Here is a 24,437-nt window from a genome sequence, read left to right on the forward strand (position 1 = left end):
TAACACTGTAGTAACAACGTTGCGAGGGAACGTAACACTTTAGTAACAACATTGCGAGGGAACGTAACACTAGTAACAACGTTGCGAGGGAACGGAAAATTGCGAGGGAATGCAAAACTTATTGAGAGGGAACGTAAAACTATTGAGAGGGAACACAAAACGTATTGTGAGGGAATCCCAAATGTATTGCAAAGGAACGCAAACTACTGGGACGGAGCACAAAACTTACTGCGAGGGCACGCAAAACTGTTTCAGTAAAAAATTCCCGCCCTGTCCTCTAAGGGGCTCCGTAGTACAGTGCTCAAGCTATTGCCGGAAAAAAAGACTAACACTCCGACGAGTATTTCTTAATTCATTTCTACATATCAAGTAGTTTTTCCTTTACAACTTACCTGTGGGTAATCTCTATCTTAATGTACATATATCTCTCTGATGTTATTTTCTTATCTTTTTTTTTATAATTAAGTTATAATATAATCTGTCTTTAAGTGTCTCACCTCAGAAACTTGTACTTTTCCTTTCAGTCACTGTGCATGCACTGCTAGGGTTAAGCGCGTGCTCAGCAGAGGAAAAGCCAAAAATAAAATCTTTTGACAGATTAAACATGCGAAAACTAAATATAGGATTAAATAAAATAAATAAAAAAAATCAACAACTTTACTTCAAAAACATCAAAAAGTGTCAATTGTTTTTTGACATTTTACTTTACATACAAAATACATTTATCAAAGTATTATTCTGGGCAAGTACCTTGGAGTACCACGTCAACTTTATAGCAATCATCCACTACATAGGTACTGCCATCCGATACCATAAACGTAAGGTAAGGGTATGCTGACAAATCTCAAGGCACATATCTGTGTCTGTTACTAATCATAACTTTATCCTGAACATAAGTCTGTTTAAAACATTTAAGCTCCTAGTTTAGCTATTTAAGGTTTGTATATTTCATGCACTAGGTGTTTTTAATTCAAACCATTAAAAACGACTTTCTCACATCAAAACAAAAGCATTGGTCATCTGTTTTTACCTTGAAAAAGTTTATTTCCCTGTAAAAATGAAAGAATACTGATATTGTCCAAATGAATTACTCCAAACTATGGAAGTCACACAAGCTTTTAATGGTTCTTAACCTATGTGTCAGTATCACTCAAAACATCCATCAGGATTCATGCAGCACCAGTAAAAGCTGAAACAAACCTAACATAACTCTTGATTTGCTTATTTAAAAATCTTTACTGTCATTTAAAACTGCAGTTGAAGTATTTGGGATCTCTATTAATGGTCAACTCAAGACAAAGAAAGAGAAAGAGAGAGCAGAAATAACATTTTTTCTGAACAGGAACACGGATATTGTGATTAAACCAAACGTCCCGGTCAATCCTGGCTCTCAACTCATGGAAAACAAACTTCAATAGCCTCTTTAACCTGCTAGCATTCTAAGAATGGGGATTAATGTGCTCTTTATTGGTCTTAAAAAGAGAACAAATGTAAAATAAACAGGCAAATGTTCGAGGAGGCAAAGAGGCTTTTACTGATTTCTGGAGATGAACGGTTGATGTCATTATCTCCAAACAGATGTGCTCATGTCATCCAGTGTGTAAAATTGACAGAATATGACAACCTGTGTGTGTTTGTGTGTATTTGTATAGATTTCTTTCTTTTCCAAAATGATCATTCAAAAAACAACAACAAAACAAAACACAAGAGGGGAAGAAAGATCAGGATGCCCATTCCTCCTCTAATCATCATCAAAGTTCTGCTGTAAAAGGAAGTTTGCAGCCAAATTCTCATTTTTCTCACAAGCGAAGTAGGCCTGTATAACGAGTCCTTCTGGGAATCCCAGGGCTTTTAGCTGAGGAAGAAACACAGAGGAAACATGGAGAAGTTCGATAAGAGCACAGAAACACTCCTGCTGTCCGTTTGGGGAAAAGACTTGAGCACCTTTGATCATTTGCCAACACTGATCCTCCGTCTGTGTCTCTCTTAATTAAAAGGCCCTCAACCTCATTAGTTACACTACAAAAGTACAAACTTTATGAGGTATGACTTTTAGAGAACGACATTTACACTTTTCTACTCAATCGATTATAAATTGGTTGAATGTTTAATATTGGGTCTACCAATAAACCAACAACCACAGTACCGCACTGTACATTCAACAGGAAACAACGGTGTTCACAGGTCAAGTAACGTATTGTTGGCACAAATGCCTCTTTTTTTTCTTTTTTTTTTTTTACCTCAAAATGTTTGTTTTTTTTCTCTGCATTTTTTCTTCTTTCTATATTTTTTTTTTTTCTCAGGCAACATGAGAATGTTTTTTTTCTTGCAACTAACAATTAGCATGTGGTCCCAACCTCGGCCACCAGGTGCCACTATCAGTAAGCATGAAATCAGGTGACAGAATGTCTGTGGTACTTTATCTGTTCATTTATAGATTTAAAAGTTATAATATAATCTTAATAAAGACGTATAATATATAATATAAATGTTAGACAGTCGTCTAACACAGGAAATCCCACAATTAAATTAATATACGTCAGGGTACATCAGTATGTTTCTTATGGCATTCGTTGTCAAGTGTGACAACAGGAGTTAATTCTGATTGTTTGATGACCTCACCACTGGAAATATCAATGCTGCTAGTGATATTGAGAAAAAAAAAAGAAAAAAGAAAAAACTATTTCAGAGAGAGAGAGAGAGACAAAAGTGCGGATCAGGGCTTCCGTAACTTATTGTGTCAAAAAGCAGCTAAAACAAAAATCTGAGAGACACTCAAAAATAATCGGCATTATCTTAAATACATCTCAAAGTCGAGTTTTAAGTCACTGACAAAATATGAAAAACATAAATCTTTATAATTCAAGAGTTTTACCCTCTCAATAGCTTCTTTCTCCTGAGGTGTGACCTGGATGTAGTTCATGTGCCCGCCTCCTGCCTCAGCCACGCCCCCACCACCACCACCACCTTGACCCCCCTCCTGGATGGGCTCATTGAGCATCTGGATAAACTGCTCCTGATGGCTGCTGATTTGCTGCAAGACAGAATGAGCAGCAGAACCAGATGTAAATCCCTCTAGAGTCAGAGTGGAATACTAGCGTCCTACAGACCACACTGTAAATACTGTACACTGCATACTAAAGTATATGCTTTGTTATATAAACTCTTTAGGTTGCACATTTGATTCAGTGAATGTGGTCAAGTTATCATCTCGGAAAGTTATATCTAGTTTTTTTTCACCAAAGTATATTAAATGATATTCATCTCATGTTCCTAAATATGCTTATCGAAAATGCGATAAAGCCTTCAAAATGATCTAGAAATGTGTCAAACAGCACACATTTTTCTCAAGCTTTCCTACTGGCATCTGTACATCTGCAAACACGGAGAGAAGAGATTGCACTGAGTAAATTACCTCCAGTATTATTTAATAACACCTTTGTCAACCGTGCATATGTATCAATTATATAGTCACTAAAAAGGTTTCCAGTATTTCATGGATATATCGCGATATATTTATAAACCAAAAATTACACTAGTATCATGACATTTTTTCTTATATTGCTCACCCTTACAACATTGGGTAATTTGGGTATTCCATGCATACAGAAAATCAGCTTAGTGTATGCACAGTATGCATACTACAAAAGTATTATGGTAGTATGCCAGTCCAATCAGACTCAGGGGGAGGATATGGTGCGTGTACCTGCAAGAGCTGAGGATTCTCTCTGCCGATCTGTTGTAGTAGAGCTGGGAGGAGTGATGGGTTCTGTTGGATGATCTGTCTCATCTGTAGGAACTGCGGCTGGTTCCTCAAGAACTCCAGAGGATTCGCTGCACACACAGAATAAAGAGACAGAGAAACTTACTCTCAGCCTCTAATGGTAAAGCTACAGCCCCTTCATTGACCGTCTGATGCATACAGGAAAAAGCTCTAATATAATTGGCTGGCTTTACTTCAAAGAGTCAGCGTGTACAGGTTTAAATCAGAAGGAAACAAAAAAGTGTTTCTAGACTGCTGCAAATAAAAAGTAAAGATGCTTTATTGTCATTGTGTACAATACAACGGAACTTAGTTTGGCATAGTGTTGGGATCGAGTCCACCTAAGTCGAGTCTGTTTAATCACTCGGACTTTACTCAATCAAGTCTGAGTCCAAAAAGAGCTGAGTCGGACTCAAGACCGAGTCCATAACAGGCCAAGTCAAGTTCAAGACTTTAAACAATCAAGTCTGAGTCCAAAAAGAGCTGAGTCGGACTCAAGACTGAGTCCATAACAGGCCGAGTCAAGTCTGAGTCTTTAACCAATCGAGCCCAAGTTGAGTCCGAGTCCAAAAGGGGCCGAGTTGGACTCAAGACCGAGTCCTTACCAGGCCAAGTCAAGTCCAAGTCTTTAAACAATCGAGTCCAAGTCCAAAAGGGTCCGAGTTGGACTTAAGACCGAGTCCATAACAGGCCGAGTCAAGTCTGAGTCTTTAACCAATCGAGCCCGAGTTGAGTCCGAGTCCAAAAGGGTCCGAGTTGGACTCAAGACCGAGTCCATAACAGGCCAAGTCAAGTCCAAGTCTTTAAACAATCAAGTCTGAGTCCAAAAAGAGCTGAGTCGGACTCAAGACCGAGTCTATAACAGGCCGAGTCAAGTTCAAGACTTTAAACAATCAAGTCTGAGTCCAAAAAGAGCTGAGTCGGACTCAAGACCGAGTCCATAACAGGCCGAGTCAAGTCTGAGTCTTTAACCAATCGAGCCCAAGTTGAGTCCGAGTCCAAAAGGGGCTGAGTTGGACTCAAGACCGAGTCCTTACCAGGCCAAGTCAAGTCCAAGTCTTTAAACAATCGAGTCCAAGTCCAAAATGGTCCGAGTTGGACTTAAGACCGAGTCCATAACAGGCCGAGTCAAGTCCGAGTCTTTAAACAATCGAGTCCGAGTCCAAAAGGGTCCGAGTTGGACTTAAGACCGAGTCCATAACAGGCCGAGTCAAGTCTGAGTCTTTAACCAATCGAGCCCGAGTTGAGTCCGAGTCCAAAAGGGTCCGAGTCGGACTCAAGACCGAGTCCATAACAGGCAGAGTCTGAGTCAAGTCCGAGTCTTTAAACAATCGAGTCCAAGTCCAAAAGGGGCCGAGTCGGACTCAAGACCAAGTCCATAACAGGCCGAGTCCAAATGAATGTTCATGAATCTGAATTTAAATTGTAACCGTAAACTCAACATCAACAATTTAAGCTTACTTTAAACTTCACAACTAAGAAAATCAGTTTGTCAATATTAATGTAACAAAAACACCTTTGTTGTCTTTATGTATATTTTGATTCGTTTCCTGCTGAACAAACTTCAAAGTGGTTTCAGAATGAAAGCATATGCTTTAGATGTATGAAGACAAAACTGTCCTTCAACACACTTAACGCGTTCTGTTGATATTTCAATTATATGTTGCTTTCCCCTCCACTCAAACATAGACTAAAGAAAGTAAAAGCTGCGTTAGTCATTACAACCAAGGTTATTATGTTTCGAATTTTAATTTAGTTTTTATTTCTACTTCATTTTCAATTTGTCAGTTCAATTTAATTTAAAATTATCCCTAAAGAAATAAAATATTATGAGACTTTTTCTGAATCTTTTTTCTCTATCTGCCGACTGATTTGGGAAAATACAGTACATACAAATGAGTCAACACAGTAGTAATTAGCACTCACTGCGAAGTTACATCTCATGATTTGACTGTAAATGCTACATCAAAAAACACTGGAAAATCCCACTGATAATATTAGGGCCACGTCGTCACGGACAAGATTTTCTAGTTATTTTACAGGGCAGTTCTGCGTGCTGCTCATGTACCTAAATCCCTGATGTGTCCGTGTGTGTCTCGCAGCAGCTGCCGCAGAAGATAAAATAATAATAATAATAATAATAATTGATATTTGCTTGAGCGGCAGCCGTGTTGGTCTGCAATCAGTCTAAAATCTTTAAATACCAACCAAAGAAAATTTCATTGAGCTCTTCTTTAATCACAAAAACATGAAGAATAATTGAGTAATACATTTAACAGAATTGTCCTTCAAAAGTGTCAGAGATGTAGGCTAAAAAAAGACGTGCATAAGTTATCTGGTGGTTTACAATAAAATAAACATTTAAAATAAAAATGTCATAACCAACTAAATTCAACTTGTAACATGAAGTTTAGCTTCATACACAAACTCTGTCATGAATAATACATTTATAGTCTATAATTAAATTATAAACATTTCCTAATATCCTAATATTTTATTGTGCATGGCTGAATGTTGTGAATGTTGGACAAATGCTGTAAAAGAATGTATTTTAAGCAACTCGTCAATGCTTTGAAAATAAGTCAATCAATAATAAATAGGTGCTGTTTATCTGTTTAGAGTTGCTGTCTGATTTAGCAATAACGCTTTTTTTCCCTTGGCAATTTAAAAAGTTACACAGTTAATTCATCAAGCTATTATGTTCCAGTTCACGCTGACAACACCGCGTGGACCACAAGAGACTACAGAAGCCTACGTGTGTACAAACATTATGCCTAAAGACTTAATATCCAATATTAATACTATTTTTATTTCGATATGCTGTTTTAGTAAACTGTGAGAGACATGATGTGGGTGACCTGACTCAATGAAGTTCTTGATTTTAAGTTTTTTATCACAATGAAACTGCAATGCGAGCACTGTCTTGGCTGCACAGATGCCACACACAATTTTACCAGTTGTCAGGTCCCGTGTCGTGTGAAACTGCCTTGTTTAGCTTCTATTACATTGGATACATACCCGTCCTTATGTTTTCATCATGCCAGCCACCTCGGTAGTCTCTATAGTAACATTCAAGTGTATTGGTTGACTGATGAGTGTGGCTGTGCACGTGCATATGTGTGTGTGAGTTTGCTTAAACACAGTGAAATAACTCTGGCTACGTCTACGACTTCAGGGGCTAATACAACTGCATGCAGACAGAGATGTGTTCATTCATTTCTGTTTTGTTATTTATTAAGTGTTTCATTGCATTACAAATGTCATGGACTTGGGATTTGATCACATTTGTGACGTTCTAAACATCAAATCTGTGAAGGATACTCAAAGTTTTGATTGATCTCACCTCCTGATCCTGATCCTGATCCTGTGCTGGGCTGTGACAGGGAGGTACTGGACAGGGAAGAGAGGCCTGTGGATGCAGCTGGAGCACCACCTACAGGAGCCACTGGATCAGCACCTCCAACACTGCCTTCTCCCTCTGCAGGAATACCCTGAAACACACACACACACACACACATTACCATCAGGAATAATGACAACATCATAAGGTTGCAAATGCAGTAAACAAGAACCATTAACAAATCAAATTTCAGAAGGGCCAAATAAACTTAAATTAAAAGTAGAAATCAGCGAATGTAAAAAAGGAATACATTATGGAAGTAAACAGAGTAATTTGGGAGGATAAAGTGAGGATGAAAATACAAGATTGTTTCACCGTGAGCAAGTACTCGACGGCACGGTCAGGATTGTTGAAACTGGCTCTCAGTGCCGCCACCACTTTCTCTCTCTCGTAACCCATCAGCATCATCTCTGTCACCATGTTCTCATACGACTGCCCCGTCACTGAACAAAAAAAAATCAACAGACACAGAAATTATGACCAGGTTACTTTTACATTTATTCATTTGGCAGATGCTTTTATCCAAAGCGATTCATCTTAACCCTTTAAGCTCGGACAGGCCCGCAAGAAAAATAAAGTCAAAATATTAATAACTACAGTCTTGACCAACACAAAATGGGTATTGTTTGAAACCTTAAAAGCTGTACTTTTCAATGCATGTAGGTATTATGAACAGAACTGAACAAGAGCTTTGAAATGTATAGACAAATCAGAAGTGTTACACTTTGATAATTTACAAAGAAAAATGCACTGTATTGTAATCACTAAAAACAAAGTCATCAAATAGTCATGTGTCATATGTAGTTGGAAAGCTCTCAGAGTACAATACAACCAGCCTATTTGTTTTACTCACAGACAAAAATATAGCGAGTAATAGCTAAGTATATGTCTTTGACAATTATGTTGGTGTTGCTTATATGCCGCGTTTTCACTTATAACATCACGAAGTACCAACGAAACCTAAAATGTAATATACCATTATTTAGATGTGATTATCTTTCAAACAAGCCTGCTCACAAGGTAATCAGATGCATTGATCATTAGATAATCCACATGAAGCACAATGTTACATATGGCCACCAGCAGATGGCGCCAAATACATGACACAATGATGACTCAAATGACACAGAATGAAACTCATTCTGTGAAATCTCATTACTAAAATCATTTCTGCATGCTATGCAAACATTTAGTCGTTGTGTTTGCATGTGTAATTTGTTCTTAACAATTATTATGTTTTATTTGTTTGGAGAGGTATTTGGACACATGGAAACGTTTTTGTACACTAGTATAAATTATTTTTGTTATGCTATAACTTTTGATTGCTTTGTCGTGTCAACACAAAATTGTTCTGAGATACAGTTGACATGACTGGGAACATAAAAGCATTTTTTTTTTTTTTTTTTTTACACCCTGAGATATATAAATGTCAAATTAAAAAAAAAAAAATAATATTTATAATATAAACATTTTGGCTCAGTGTTTCTTAGGCTGAGAGTCTCAGAATGTATAAATCTATGTCATTAAAACAATTATAAAAGTTTTCTTTAAAATGATACAAAACACTTGACACTCCTTGTTTTGTTTTTTTGTCAAGTTATAAGCCTTTAATTTTGGGTATGCCACTGAAACAGTAAATATTTAAAAACACCTTCAGAGCTTAAAAGGTTAAGGAAACAGTAGATGTGTGTAGATTTACCCAGTGCAGACGTTGCCTCATCAAATATGTTTGCATTTGACAAAGAAGCAAAACTGAAAAAGAGGAAAATGAAAACACATGAAGCTATATTTGAAACGAGCCCTATTATAATGATATCACTGATCACAGATGCACCACAGTAAAAGATCTGCTGGTGCCCCATCTGAAATCTCCTTCCTGCCCACTGACATTTTAAATATTTTCATCTTTAACTTTTTGTATGTTCCTCTGAGATTAAAAAACCGAGCCGGCAATGATACAAATAGTTTCAGATGGAATAAAACACTCATTTAAAAAAAAATTATGATAATAAAACCTGATCAGTTATATAAATGTGTGTCTTCACCTGGTGGATGTGGAGGAGGGTGCAGCGCTGCTGGCTGGTTTCTCCTCGTCAGGTTTGTCTTCTTTGGGGGCGCTCTCAGAGGGGGTCTCAGCAGGCGGGGCAGAGGAGGGGCTCGTGGTGACTGTAGTGCTGGAAGAGGTGGCGGTGGTTGCTGTGGCAGCAGATGAAGGGGCAGATGCAGGAGCTGCTTTAGGCTGCAAAAGAAACATAATAACTTCATGTAAACACAAACAAACATTTAGACATTTATTAGTTCTCTAAACTGCTCAGAAATGAGGTTATGATGTCACATCAATGAGCTCATTAACATATGAGTGCCCACATGTACATATCTCATCCTATTCAGTATTAAGCAACATGACCAGTACTGATGAATAAGTGTGAACTACAACATGCTGAGGTTAACATCTCATAGAAGGATGTCTTAGAGGAACAGCAGCAAACCCTATAACGCCAGACACACAATGGTTGACGGCTCCTGTTTCACTCTCTGTTCAAGCTGACGAGCCAAACAACCTATGATTGTAAGTTTCACATGTTTATGGCACCATCTAGTGGTTATTTGTGAGGAAAAAAGTGGTTTCAATGTTTATATCGATCTATTTAAAATGGTGGCAGACTTGCGCGAAAAGTGACTTATGTTGATATAAATGACAGCTTATTTTAATAAAGTAAATGTGACAGTAATTATTATATTGTTACTGATATTTTAAAATGAGTATTTGCTGAATATAAGCAACTTGTGCTTGGTTAAAATTTTGAATATTATTTTAGTGAAAACCCCCCTTTGATAACCATGTATTAAATAAGATACAACAGGCTTTTGAGGAATATCTCTCAATCACCATTACATTACATTCATGCACACCACAAAACAAAACACAGAGCTTTGAAAATACTGACATATACATTTGATAAGATACATTTAATGTGTGAACTAATATTTCAGTGTATTTTCATACATGCAGCCATTTTAAATCTCATTTTACATTACAAGCATGATGTCATCTTACCATAAGATCCTGAGACCCAGCGAAAAAAGTTTGACAATTTCCCTTTTTTAAATGTAAATATAGTGTTTGGTGCATAAAATACATATGATAAATATTGTTTTGTATTTGATGTGCTGAATTGAACTGTGATACATTTCAACCCATATTTATAGATCAAGGAGAGGAAGTTGTCATGGCCAAACTCTCAAACATTTGGTATCTCTGAAAAGCCCAGGAAGTAGTGACGGTACCAAAATTTCAGAAGTCGGTACCGATACCAGTGAAATTTCACGGTTCTCAATACCAATTTCGGTACCACAAGATTATTCAACTATTCAGCGATTAATCATTCGCTCTTAATCGATTATTCAACTTGTGCCCCGACTTAATATGTTGTATTAAACCTGCTTACTAACAATAAAGGTGACAAAAACATCTTTAAAAATACATCTAAATGACATTCACTGATTTAAATAAAATAATTTTATTAGGTTTAATTCAGTAAAGAAATTCACTGCAAAAAAAGATTTTTTTTTTTTTAATCAAGTTTGTCTTTTCCATTTAAAGTAGTCTAAAAATCCTTAAAACAAGATCAATTTTTATTTTAATGCAGTGTATAATGGGGCGAAGACTACCCTCTCTCACCTTTCTGTTCACTTCAATCCATCTTTAACTCACAAAAAAAACCTCTCTTATTAATAAAGCTGTGTATTGACAATTTTCTTCACAATAAGAAACACAGTGACACATATATTATGATTCAATAAGTCTCGAGTCATCACGTTATAATATAGCTGCATTAAGCGTGTGCGCTCGAGGGATGAGCATCCCGTGAAAGAGTGTGCATCAGCCGGTGCAGTTTCAATCTCTCCCCCTTTGATCGGGACATTCACACAACTCATAGAAGAGACGCTGACTGCACAGAGAAATGACCGTTTCAGAGTTTGAAAGATGCAAGATGAAATATGGCCGCATTAAAGATGTAAGGCATGAAATATAACCGCATTAAAGATGTAACGCATTAAATATAACCGCATAAAAAATATAACCGCATTAAAGATGTAAGGCATGAAATATAACTGCATTAAAGATGTAACGCATTAAATATAACCGCATAAAAAATATAACCGCATTAAAGATGTAAGGCATGAAATATAACTGCATTAAAGATGTAACACATTAAATACAGCCGCATTAAAGATGTAACACATTAAATATAGCCGCATTAAAAATATAACCGCATTAAAGATGTAAGGCATGAAATATAACCGCATTAAAGATGTAACGCATTAAATATAGCTGCATTAAAGATGTAACGCATTAAATATAGCTGCATTAAAGATGTAACGCATTAAATATAACCGCATTAAAGATGTAAGGCATGAAATATAACCGCATTAAAGATGTAACGCATTAAAATAACAGCATTAAAGATGTAACGCATGAAATATAACCACATTAACGATGTAACGCATTAAAATAACAGCATTAAAGATATAACGCATGAAATATAACCGCATTAAAGATGTAACATGAAATATAACCGCATTAAAAATGTAACATGAAATATAACCGCATTAAAGATGTAACACATGAAATATAACCGCATTAAAGATGTAAGGCATGAAATATAACCACATTAACGATGTAACGCATTAAAATAACAGCATTAAAGATAACGCATGAAATATAACCGCATTAAAGATGTAACGCATGAAATATAACCGCATTAAAGATGTAAGGCATGAAATAACCGCATTAAAGATGTAACACATGAAATATAACCACATTAATGATGTAACACATTAAAATAACAGCATTAAAGATGTAACATGAAATATAACCGCATTAAAGATGTAACATGAAATATAACCGCATTAAAGATGTAACATGAAATATAACCGCATTAAAGATGTAACATGAAATATAACCACATTAACGATGTAACGCGTTAAAATAACAGCATTAAAGATGTAACGCATGAAATATAACCGCATTAAAGATGTAACGCATGAAATATAACCGCATTAAAGATGTAACGCATGAAATATAACCGCATTAAAGATGTAACGCATGAAATAAAACGGCATTAAAGATGTAAGGCATGAAATATAACCGCATTAAAGATGTAACACATGAAATATAACCACATTAAAGATGTAACGCATTAAATACAGCCGCATTAAAGATGTAACACATTAAATATAGCCGCATTAAAAATATAACCGCATTAAAGATGTAAGGCATGAAATATAACCGCATTAAAGATGTAACGCATTAAATATAGCTGCATTAAAGATGTAACGCATTAAATATAGCTGCATTAAAGATGTAACGCATTAAATATAACCGCATTAAAGATGTAAGGCATGAAATATAACCGCATTAAAGATGTAACGCATGAAATATAACCACATTAACGATGTAACGCATTAAAATAACAGCATTAAAGATATAACGCATGAAATATAACCGCATTAAAGATGTAACATGAAATATAACCGCATTAAAAATGTAACATGAAATATAACCGCATTAAAGATGTAACACATGAAATATAACCACATTAACGATGTAACGCATTAAAATAACAGCATTAAAGATATAACGCATGAAATATAACCGCATTAAAGATGTAACACATGAAATATAGCCGCATTAAAGATGTAACACATGAAATATAACCGCATTAAAGATGTAACACATGAAATATAACCGCATTAAAGATGTAACGCATGAAATATAACCGCATTAAAGATGTAAGGCATTAAAATAACAGCATTAAAGATGTAACATGAAATATAACCGCATTAAAGATGTAACATGAAATATAACCGCATTAAAGATGTAACATGAAATATAACCGCATTAAAGATGTAAGGCATTAAATATAACCACATTAAAGATGTAAGGCATGAAATATAACCGCATTAAAGATGTAAGGCATGAAATATAACCACATTAACGATGTAACGCGTTAAAATAACAGCATTAAAGATGTAACGCATGAAATATAACCGCATTAAAGATGTAACGCATGAAATATAACCGCATTAAAGATGTAACGCATGAAATATAACCGCATTAAAGATGTAACGCATGAAATAAAACGGCATTAAAGATGTAAGGCATGAAATATAACCGCATTAAAGATGTAACACATGAAATATAACCACATTAATGATGTAACACATTAAAATAACAGCATTAAAGATGTAACATGAAATATAACCGCATTAAAGATGTAACGCATTAAATATAACCACATTAAAGATGTAAGGCATGAAATATAACCGCATTAAAGATGTAAGGCATGAAATATAACCACATTAACGATGTAACGCGTTAAAATAACAGCATTAAAGATGTAACGCATGAAATATAACAGCATTAAAGATGTAACGCATGAAATATAACCGCATTAAAGATGTAACGCATGAAATATAACCGCATTAAAGATGTAACGCATGAAATATAACCGCATTAAAGATGTAACATGAAATATAACCGCATTAAAGATGTAATGCATTAAATATAACCGCATTAAAGATGTAAGGCATGAAATATAACCGCATTAAAGATGTAAGGCATGAAATATAACCACATTAACGATGTAACGCGTTAAAATAACAGCATTAAAGATGTAACGCATGAAATATAACCGCATTAAAGATGTAACATGAAATATAACCGCATTAAAGATGTAAGGCATGAAATATAACCGCATTAAAGATGTAAGGCATGAAATATAACCGCATTAAAGATGTAAGGCATGAAATATAGCCGCATTAAAGACGTAACATGAAATATAACCGCATTAAAGACGTAACATGAAATATAACCGCAATAAAGACGTAACACATGAAATATAACCGCATTAAAGATGTAATGCATTAAATATAACCGCATAAAAAATATAACCGCATTAAAGATGTAAGGCATGAAATATAACCGCATTAAAGATGTAAGGCATGAAATATAACCGCATTAAAGATGTAAGGCATGAAATATAACCGCATTAACGATGTAACGCGTTAAAATAACAGCATTAAAGATGTAACGCATGAAATATAACCGCATTAAAGATGTAACGCATGAAATATAACCGCATTAAAGATGTAACGCATGAAATATAACCGCATTAAAGATGTAACATGAAATATAACCGCATTAAAGATGTAACGCATGAAATATAACCGCATTAAAGACGTAACACATGAAATATAGCCGCATTAAAGACGTAACACATGAAATATAACCGCATTAAAGACGTAACATGAAATATAACCGCATTAAAGATGTAACACATGAAATATAACCGCATTAAAGATGTAAGGCATGAAATATAACCACATTAAAGATGTAAGGCATGAAATATAGCCGCATTAAAGACGTAACATGAAATATAACCGCATTAAAGATGTAAGGCATGAAATATAACCACATTAACGATGTAACGCGTTAAAATAACAGCATTAAAGATGTAACGCATGAAATATAACCGCATTAAAGATGTAACATGAAATATAACCGCATTAAAGACGTAACACATGAAATATAACCGCATTAAAGATGTAACATGAAATATAACTATTAAAGATGTAACACATGAAATATAACCGCATTAAAGATGTAAGGCATGAAATATAACCACATTAACGATGTAACGCATTAAAATAACAGCATTAAAGATGTAACGCATGAAATATAACCGCATTAAAGATGTAACGCATGAAATATAACCGCATTAAAGACGTAACACATGAAATATAGCCGCATTAAAGATGTAACGCTGAGGTGTTTCCTTTAAAGAGCTCCGGCTCCACTTATTCCACAACGAGAGTGCTTCTGTATTTACTTATTTTATATTTTTGCATTATAATTCCCTCTTTTTGATGTACATCAGCTGAAGCTGTTTGTAAAGTTTAGAGTGCATCTGTGATCTGTGTAATTCCTCTCCTCAGTCAGTCGTGAACTGCAGTGCTGCTCTCACGTGTCATCATAAGAGTTTGTGATCTCATGTTACGTTAAATTACATCAAATAACTATTCGACAACGGAAATGTTTGTCTACAATGTTTTTGATAACATCGACTAATCGTTTCGGCCCTAGTATGTGGTAATTTTTAAATGTTATGTTTTAAACTTTATCACTGTGAAGCAGTTTGGTCAACTCTGTTGTTTTAAATGCGATATAAAGTTGAGTTGAGATTAAAGCACAAATGCTGTGATTTAATTATATAAATATATATATTTTACATGTGCTGCATGGTTCACAGTGGATTAGTGCTCTCCTCTGTCATCTGATACAACGTGTTGTGAATAATTCTCAATGTCTGTGGAGTTTTCAATGGATGAGCGGTCAGATTTATATATTTAAAGTACGCATCTCTTCCACACTAAGATTGCAGCCTTTAGCAGTTTAATAAATCACACTAGGACATGTCATGATTTTAATTTGATAAATTGTCAATTTCAGTGTAAAAGGAGTAACATTTTACACTGCATTTTAAAGCAGTCGTGTGTCAGTCATCCTGCACGCTGGTACTGGATTGAGTCGGTGCTCAGTTCTTCCGGTACTTCAGAAAAACTGGTATCGTTACATCTGTTTTATTTTAGTGTCGACTTGGTACCGAAGTACCAGCAGTTTTGACAACACTACCAGTGAGTCCTCTGATAATACCCCAAGATTTACCACTGTAGCATATATGGGCTAAGAAAAACTTAACAAATGTCCTACACAATCTACAGTATCAAATCCCTTTGTCACTCAACTATATACACAAGTGCAACAGTGGGTGTAAGTCTTGGGTGCGGTTCCAAGCAACATAGCAGTATGACAATAACAATAAACATCTGATTTACACATAACAGTTTACACATCTGTTACACAACACAACATACAGTATACACAAAATAAGACTATATACGATAAAAATACACAGTAGCACCCTTTGCGGTTGTGGGCGGTGCTATTGCCGTACCAGGTGGAGATACAGCCAGTCAGGATGCTCTCTACAGTGCAGGTGTAGAACCGTGTGAGGATGTGGCGGTTCATTCCAAATTTCCTCAGCCGTCTCAGGAAGAAGAGGCGCTGAAGAGCCTTCTTCACAACGACTTCAGTGTGGGCGGACCATGTGAGTTCCTCAGTGATGTGGACACCGAGGAACTTGAAGCTGCCAGTACCAGTATTGAGTGTTGTTGTCATCAGTGTCTCTGTATGTTGATATCAGACACGCTGAAGATGATCCATGAAGTTCTCGTACTTATGTATCCACAGTTTCAAATTTCAGGTTGGATAGTTATACATAGGGATATAATACTGGCCGATATTTATCAACCAAATTAAAACCATCAATATATCGGTTATAAACATGAAAACTACGGTTTATTTATAATTAATTAGTAACACACTGTAAAAACTCAATTTAAATGCATAATCCAGAAATTATAATAGCCACAATATGTAGAAGGATTGGAACTCCTAAGAACATGTTATATTACATTTTTATTCAGTCTCGTTCTCACGTTAATGCGGAATCGACGTCATAAATGGACGTGACAGTTGTAAAGGCAGCACTTACCTATATGCTACATGATGAGATAAACCATCCAAAACACTTTGAAACCTGCAGAGTTTGACTTCTGAGATATCGGTATGATATCCATTAATACTGCATGATTGTTTGAATTAAGACTGAAATTGCAATATGGCCTTACGCAATTACTAAACCTTAAAAGGCTGCGTTCTAAAATATAGTCTGCATTCAGCGCTGTGTGAGCAAGTGGCGCCCTCTAGCGGTATGGATGGCATTATCTATTGTCCACTATAATAGAGAATTTAAAAGGGGGCTTTGGTTTAAACTTTTTATGTTTCCATAATGTTGACACTTCCGTGGATTTGCCCAACATAGTATATGCATAGTATGAATTTGTAATGTTCTAGCATATACAGAACATACATGTAAAATGTGAGTTTTGTTGTTTTGAACTGCAAAAACAGAGTGCAAAAATGTTTTAGAAGTACAAAATATATCTTATCTTGCATGTATCTTTCACTGTGACACTCTTTAAAATTTTGGCCGGTCATGTGTTCAACAGATTCAATGTTAAATGCAAATGATTTATTGTTAGAACAGTGAAAAAGCTGTCTCACCTTTGCTACCATAACCACCACAAAGTTCTTCTCATCGATCTTATACTCCTTGAGTGCCGTGTCATCATTCAGGATTTTTCCTGCAGGAGACAAAAGACATGTAACTGATCAGCCGGCTGCTCTCACGGCTGAATCGGACAGCTGTCTGTCATTCATCAACATCACACACAGTAAAATGACGATTAACAGACATTATCATGAGCATTTCCCTGGGTGGTCTCTTTATCGTCTAGAAACAGCCACACAAATACTTCCAATCACACCACAAAACCAGCGAGGACGTACCTGCATATATCAGCTTCTGTCCTGCCACTGGAAAGCCCTCCTTTCCTTTTTCATTCTCTATTTTTTCCTTTAAGGCTTTTACCTGTGAGAAACAGACAACCGTGAAGAGTGAGAAAACAAACACAGAATCGCTCAGATCAGAGACTCTTGTTTGATCCATCTCAGCTCTAAAACCAGCTCTGCTTTCCTGAAAAGTGTAGTGAACGACATGTGTGTGTGTGTGTGTGCAGGGGCGTAGACTCCAGGGGGGATGGGGGGAGGTAACCCCCACCCCTACAATAATCAAAACAAGCAAGTAAAAAAGAACTGTTGGCAGGGCACAGAATCCCGTCATAATAATGGAATTAACTATAAAATGCGGAATGTCACAGAATTTGACATATTTAGGATAAAATGAATCTACAAATGCACAGTTTATCAAATGAAACTCTATCTGTCCCCGTGTGATGATTAAACCACAAAAGGCTGAGATTTAATATACAGTATGCATGTGCTGCACACATCAAAGTGCCTAAATGACGCACTGTTCACTTAAGGCTGTTACAGACGGGACGCGGCAAGCGAAGTGGCAAATCGCAGGCGGTTTTTGCTAGTGGCGCGCAGGCAGCGCTCGTACACCCAAAATCCTTCCACTTTCACGTACACAGCTCTTCGCGGCAGGCACTGCAATATAAACAAATATTTTATCTTTTTCTGAGCGGCTGTGGCAGCCGTGTCAAAATTAACCAATAATCTAAATGCTTTTTTAACAGCCAATCATACAAAAATGTACCGAGCTCATAGCAGACAGCTGAAAACACCGATGAGTAATTTCACGAGTTATATGATGCTTTAAAAATCTCGTAGATATTAATAGTAATAATAAAAGCCAGCGCTTGTGAGATTGTGAGTGCGTGAGTTGGATTGTCAGGTAAAATAAAGTGCAAAATGAAAACATGAAGATAACCATACACAAAAGTATTTCACTAAATTCTAATGATAAATAACAAATAATACATTATTGTGTACTGTTAAATGATGCGCAAATTAATGCATCAGGTTCTCTTGTAAGCAGAGCAAAGACAGACACAAATCAACAATAAACACAAATGGCATTTTTACTTTATCATTCCTTTATCTCATGTTTTATGTTCTCAACTGATTATGATTTAACTGACCAACTACTTTTTTTGATTTAACTACTATATGAGCTTTATAAACAGTTAAAGAAACAAAGTGAGCAGAGTTTAAAATCTGTTTGGTCCAACTGCATCTTTATTATACAGAGTTGCCAGGGCATATCTCCATGAGGTGAGGTAAAATGGGTGCAAAGGTTCTCTCTCACCGCCTTGACTGCACAAAACGCTTCCACTACAAGAGAAAGCGGCAGTTTTAACGCTTTCCGCATCGCGTGTGTAACGGCCGTTACACTATGCACTCAGCCATCTAGTGTATGAATTACAAATTTAGTATCGTCTCAGATGGAACAGTAACGTTTTTTTACTACATGGAAGCATTAGCTGTTTTCAGCTGACAGAAGTGACGTTTTAAATGCATGCGATGTGTTGCCGTTAGCTTTAGCGCATTACCCAAACTCAGTTCAACACTTGCATCTCAAATAAAGTACATATTCACACAGCGTGGGGTGATGGTAAAGCATTCAACTCACATTTATAAGGTGCTGTCTTCACAGAAGTTTCGTTAGTTGCCACATGCATCATTAATTACGATTGTTTTGTCAGGTCAGCATTGCAGCTACGTAACTCCGCCCTTTCCGCTATGTAGGGCAAGCCCGACTGTTGAGTTCGTGAAGTGTCCAACATTCCACACTGTAGTGCATCATCCAGGAACTCGTAGTACACTTCTTTATGTTACATTTTAGGAGTAAACAAACTACTCGCACTACAAAATGAGGTAGAATAGTGCTGAGGTGTGCGGTTTGGGATGTGTGAAGACCTACGCTCATACACTGACGACACCGCATCATGAGCATGACATTCTGGCGCTCATTCACCTTGAAGAGGCAGCATATAGACTTTAGATTTATATTATTCAATTGCGGCCTTTTCCAGTTAATAAGGACATTAAGCCATTTAGCGAACTGCTTATCTGGTAGTGAGAAGCTGTTTTCAAAAACATACCGAAAAAAAGAAAACGGTTTTTCGCCAAATAAAGTAAATGTGTTAAATTAAAGAATCTGTGGCAAAATATATATTACTATTGTATAGTAAAATTTAATATTCAATGCAGCAATAATATTAATAATGTCATGCAAAAAAAAAACAAGGATCTCTTTAGACCGCCATGACTCATCATTGTTTTGTCATAATTTATAAAACCTTCCTTATATATTTTCGACTCAAAAATTCATATTAGAACAAAAATTTTTATATTCAAAACTATGTTTGAAAACTTTTTTTGAAAGATGAGTAAGTTGCGTACACATATATTCAAGGTGCAAAGAAAGTATTTTAATATTTTTTACATGACGGTTACACCACATGACATTTTTAAAGTTTAAATAATTTTTTTGTAGAAAACGCAAAAAGATTTAAAAAAAACTTTGATACCAACCAACATGGACAAATATTACATTTCTACAAATTGACAAATCTTTTAAAACGTAAGATTTTTTTTTTTTTTTTTTTATCACCTTAGACAACCTTACCTGTACAGAGCCCCCTAGAGGACAAGGCAGGAATTTTTTTTCTGAAATAGTTTTGCATTCCCTTGCAAAATATGTACCGTGGTTTTACTAAAATAACCATATTTTAACCTTGATATTCGCTGTAAAACCATAGCACTAATACAGGAAAACTAAAAACTATAGTTACTACTGTCTACACTATTGGTAGCACTTTATTATAAGGTTACATTTGTTAACATTAGTAAATGCATTATGTATCATTAACTCACAATGAACACATTTTTTTGCAGTATTTATCTTTATAATAAAAATAACATTTTTCATTGTTAATGTAAGTTCATAGTACAATAACTAATGCTAACAACATTTGATTTTAAAAATGTGTTACTATGTTGAAATTAACATTAACCAAGTTTAATAAATGCTGTAAAAGTATTATGTATAGTTAGTTCATGTGAACTAATGTTGATTAATAATGTTAACAAATGGAACCTTATTTTAAAGTGTGACCATAATATTACAATAGTAAAACCATAGTTAAACTATTGTATTTGCATCGTAAAACCATGATACCCACAAAAATATTTTTTATTAAATAAATAAAGTTTTTGTTTTCCTGTATTATCCCTATGGTTTCACAGTGAATATCATGGTTAAAATATGGTTACTGTAGAAAAACCATGGTAAATTTATTGCGAGGGGACGCTAAACTCATTGCGAGGGGACGCTACACTTGCACGAGGGGACGCTAAACTCATTGCGAGGGGACGCTACACTTGCACGAGGGGACGCTAAACTCATTGCGAGGGGACGCTACACTTGCGCGAGGGGACGCTAAACTCATTGCGAGGGGACGCTACACTTGCGCGAGGGAACGCTACACTTGCGCGAGGGAACGCTACACTGTTTCAGAAAATAAATTCCTGCCCTGTCCTCTAAGGCAGGGTTTCTCAATCTCTGGGTCATGACCCAAAAGTGGATCGCGGGTCATTGTCTGCTGGGTCACAAGATCTTTTGTCATGATTACAAATTACCAATTAGAAGGATAGAACTGTACATTTGCAACTTTTGGGGCAACAGTGACCTCTATTGTCGAATCGTGTTGATATCTCCAAGTTTACATAAACGACTGCAAGTCAGAGGCTACATTTCTCTGATGTTAAATATTAGCTGTCCAATCACAATAATCCATAAATGCTACAAATCTTTCTTTTTGGACAAGGTCTCTTTATGAAGTGTTGCATGAGCTAGCAGCGCTACTCAACACGTGGCTCGCGTTATGGTTTCGTCATTAAAAAAATAGCCTACCAAATGTGCATGAATTCAGTTGAGGTGTTCCTTTATCAGAGGGTTTGCGGTAGCTCTCTGAATGGCTGAAGCACAGTTAGAGAGGGAAATAAACGGTAAAAGGATGTAATGAATGAAATAAACAACAAAGAATATCTGAGTACAGCTGATGTTTAATGAGAGCGACGGTCCGTCAGCGGGTGCATTCATAGAAACAGTATGTGCGCAGTCTGTCAATCAAGAATGCGTACTCTCAATCTCACCTGAGAGTCACTCATCAGCACGAATCTGCCAAACTCGAATAGCTTAACGGAGATATTTGCTTGTCATGAAAACAGTCATAACAGAAAGAAATACAAGTTTATCCTGCAATAACGGCGTTGACACACCTTCACGCAAATGCTAATTAGTGATATGCGTTACTTCACTGCAAAACACTAAAGAGGGTGAACAAATCTGTTTTAATAGTGGATATATCTCTTGTTTCGGAACGCATCTCAGGTGAGTGTGATGTTGAACACTCGTGGAGTTTATAAGTGACAACAGAACTGATCATATCTGTTTTCTTTATTGCAATGAATGTGGGAGAAAGTGGCTCTTCGAAAAGTTAAAACCAATTCGTTAGAAAACTGAACTGTTAAATTCCTAATTTAGGCTTTTATATAGGCTTGTATGATATATTATAATATAAAATTAAGAATTCTTAATATAAAACATTTTCACTATAAAAATTATAAATATACACCGGCGACCAAAAGTTTGCAATAATGTACAGATTTTGCTCTTATGGAAAGAAATTAGTATTTTTATTCACCAAAGTGGCATTCAACTGATCACATTATATAGTCAGGACATTAATAACATGAAAAATCACTATTACAATTTGAAAAACATGTCCAGAACTTCTTAAACTGCTTCAAAGAGTTCTCATCAAAAAATCCTCCACGTGCAGCAATGACAGCTTTGCAGATCCTTGTTATTCTAGCTGTCAGTTTGTCCAGATACTCAGATGACATTTCACCCCACACTTCCTGTAGCACTTGTCATAGATGTGACTGTCTTGTCGGGCACTTCTCACGCACCTTACAGTCTAGCTGATCCCACAAAAGCTCAATGGGGTTAAGATCCATAACACTCTTTTCCAATTATCTGTTGTCCAATGATGTTAGGGGGTCTGGGTAGCTCAGTGAGTATTGACGCTGACTATCACACCTGAGTCGTGAGTTTGAATCCAGGGCATGCTGAGTGACTCCAGCCAGGTCTCCTAAGCAACCAAATTGGCCCGGTTGCTAGGGAGGGTAGAGTCACATGGGGTAACCGCCTCGTGGTTGTGATTAGTGGTTCTCGCTCTCGGTGGGGCGTGTGGTGAGTTGTGCGTGGATGCCGCAGAGAATAGTGTGAAGCCTCCACACACGCTACGTCTCCATGGTAATGTGCTCAACAAGTCACGTGATAAGATGCGCGGATTGACGGTCTCAGAGGCGACTGAGATTCGTCCTCCGCCACCCGGATTGAGGCAAATCACTACGCCACCATGAGGACTTAAAAGCGCACTGGGAATTGGACATTCCAAATTGGGGAGAAAAAGGATAAGGTGTTGGAGTGATGGCTGCTGTCTAGACTTATCAAAAATGACATTTTTCAAATAGTGATGGTGCTGTTTTTTTTTACATCAGTAATGTCCTGAGTATACTTTGTGATCAACTGAATGCCACTTTGGTGAATTAAAGTACCAATTTCCTTCCGAAACAGCAAAATCTGTACTTTATTGCAAACTTTTGGCAGCCAGTTTGTGTAATTATATATATATATATATTCAGTGTGCTTAATGTTTGTGTATTTATGAATTACAAATATTGGGCTACGGATATTAGGCCGCTATAAGCATATAAACATAACTAGATTAGGTACCTATTAATTTACACCCTCACATATAAAAATCCTCCCAAATCCAGTAACTAACCTGAGATACACCCGTGTGTTGTAAACATTAACAAACATCTTAACTGGATAATAAAGACCAACAAACAAACAAAACTAAGCACTGGATTGAGATAATACAGTTTCTCATCACAGTCAGTATAAGAATGGACAACTTATGACACTGTTATGCAAAGTAAACAGGGATAACTATTATAAATGATTATATCAGCAAGGGTTAGAGGTTTTTGACACGTCTTGTAAAGGGGAATGTGTTGGGAAAGTCCCTATCAAGCCTCTGAAAGGAAATCTGTTTTATTAAACACACCGAAGACCCTGTAATCAATGCAAATCAATCATATGTCACCAATTCATCTGTTTAGAAACACACTAAACTTTGATAATAACACACCATGACTTGCTAAATAAGCCAAATTACACATTAATTGTCCATTTGCCATCGATAAATTACATACTGATGTTAAAAGTTGACTTTGATTACTGTGGAGTATCTACAGTAGTTTTATGTTTAATTTAGACACTTAATGACGATTTTGGTGAAAATAAAAACTCACTTTGAGAGCAGCTAACATGCTAATGCTAACACGTTTCACACGCACAGAAACGCATCGATATGATCATATAAAGCCCCGTGTGATGTATTCGTATGTGTTTAGATGAGAGTAAAGTGTGTTTTGTGTGTTTTACGGACTCTGATGTGAGAAATGTGTTAGCCGTTAGCCACTAGCAGCGTGCTCGTCTCTCACCGTCTCCTCCGCGTCGATGTCGATTTTAAACGTCTGCTGCTGGAGGGTTTTCAACGTGATCTGCATTTTCGCGCTCTTCCGTGCGGCCGGTGAGGAGGTTTACTGATGGCTGGATCGCTGAATGTGTCTTTTCCGCCGTGGCTCATCACAGCCTGTCCGCCGCCATTAAACACACGGCGACCCGCCCCCATTACACC

The 24,437-nt window shown here is 36.4% G+C and overlaps 1 protein-coding gene across 1 annotated transcript; it reads right to left on the bottom strand.

Moving 5' to 3' along the window:
- Positions 1-1,098: 1,098 nt before the first annotated feature.
- Positions 1,099-24,437, bottom strand: LOC127428978 (UV excision repair protein RAD23 homolog B-like). The gene is made up of 10 exons (XM_051677678.1): positions 24,241-24,437; positions 17,641-17,722; positions 17,356-17,435; positions 9,209-9,402; positions 8,863-8,915; positions 7,479-7,606; positions 7,107-7,254; positions 3,707-3,834; positions 2,876-3,034; positions 1,099-1,855 (listed from the first exon to the last, which is right to left on the bottom strand). The coding sequence occupies exons 1-10, from the start codon at positions 24,304-24,306 to the stop codon at positions 1,742-1,744; spliced, it is 1,152 nt and encodes a 383-aa protein (XP_051533638.1). The 5' UTR covers positions 24,307-24,437; the 3' UTR covers positions 1,099-1,741.

The sequence above is a fragment of the Myxocyprinus asiaticus genome, chromosome 38 (assembly GCF_019703515.2).
Source record: "Myxocyprinus asiaticus isolate MX2 ecotype Aquarium Trade chromosome 38, UBuf_Myxa_2, whole genome shotgun sequence".
Lineage (NCBI taxonomy): Eukaryota > Metazoa > Chordata > Actinopteri > Cypriniformes > Catostomidae > Myxocyprinus > Myxocyprinus asiaticus.

Excerpts from the sequence above, each read along its gene's own strand:
- LOC127428978 (XM_051677678.1), bottom strand. The coding sequence starts at position 24,306 with ATGCAGATCACGTTGAAAACCCTCCAGCAGCAGACGTTTAAAATCGAC. Across the intron at positions 9,403-17,355 it reads TGGTGGTTATGGTAGCAAAG|CCTAAAGCAGCTCCTGCATC; the intron begins GTGAGACAGCTT and ends TTTCTTTTGCAG. Across the intron at positions 7,607-8,862 it reads TGAGGCAACGTCTGCACTGG|TGACGGGGCAGTCGTATGAG; the intron begins GTAAATCTACAC and ends TTTTTTGTTCAG.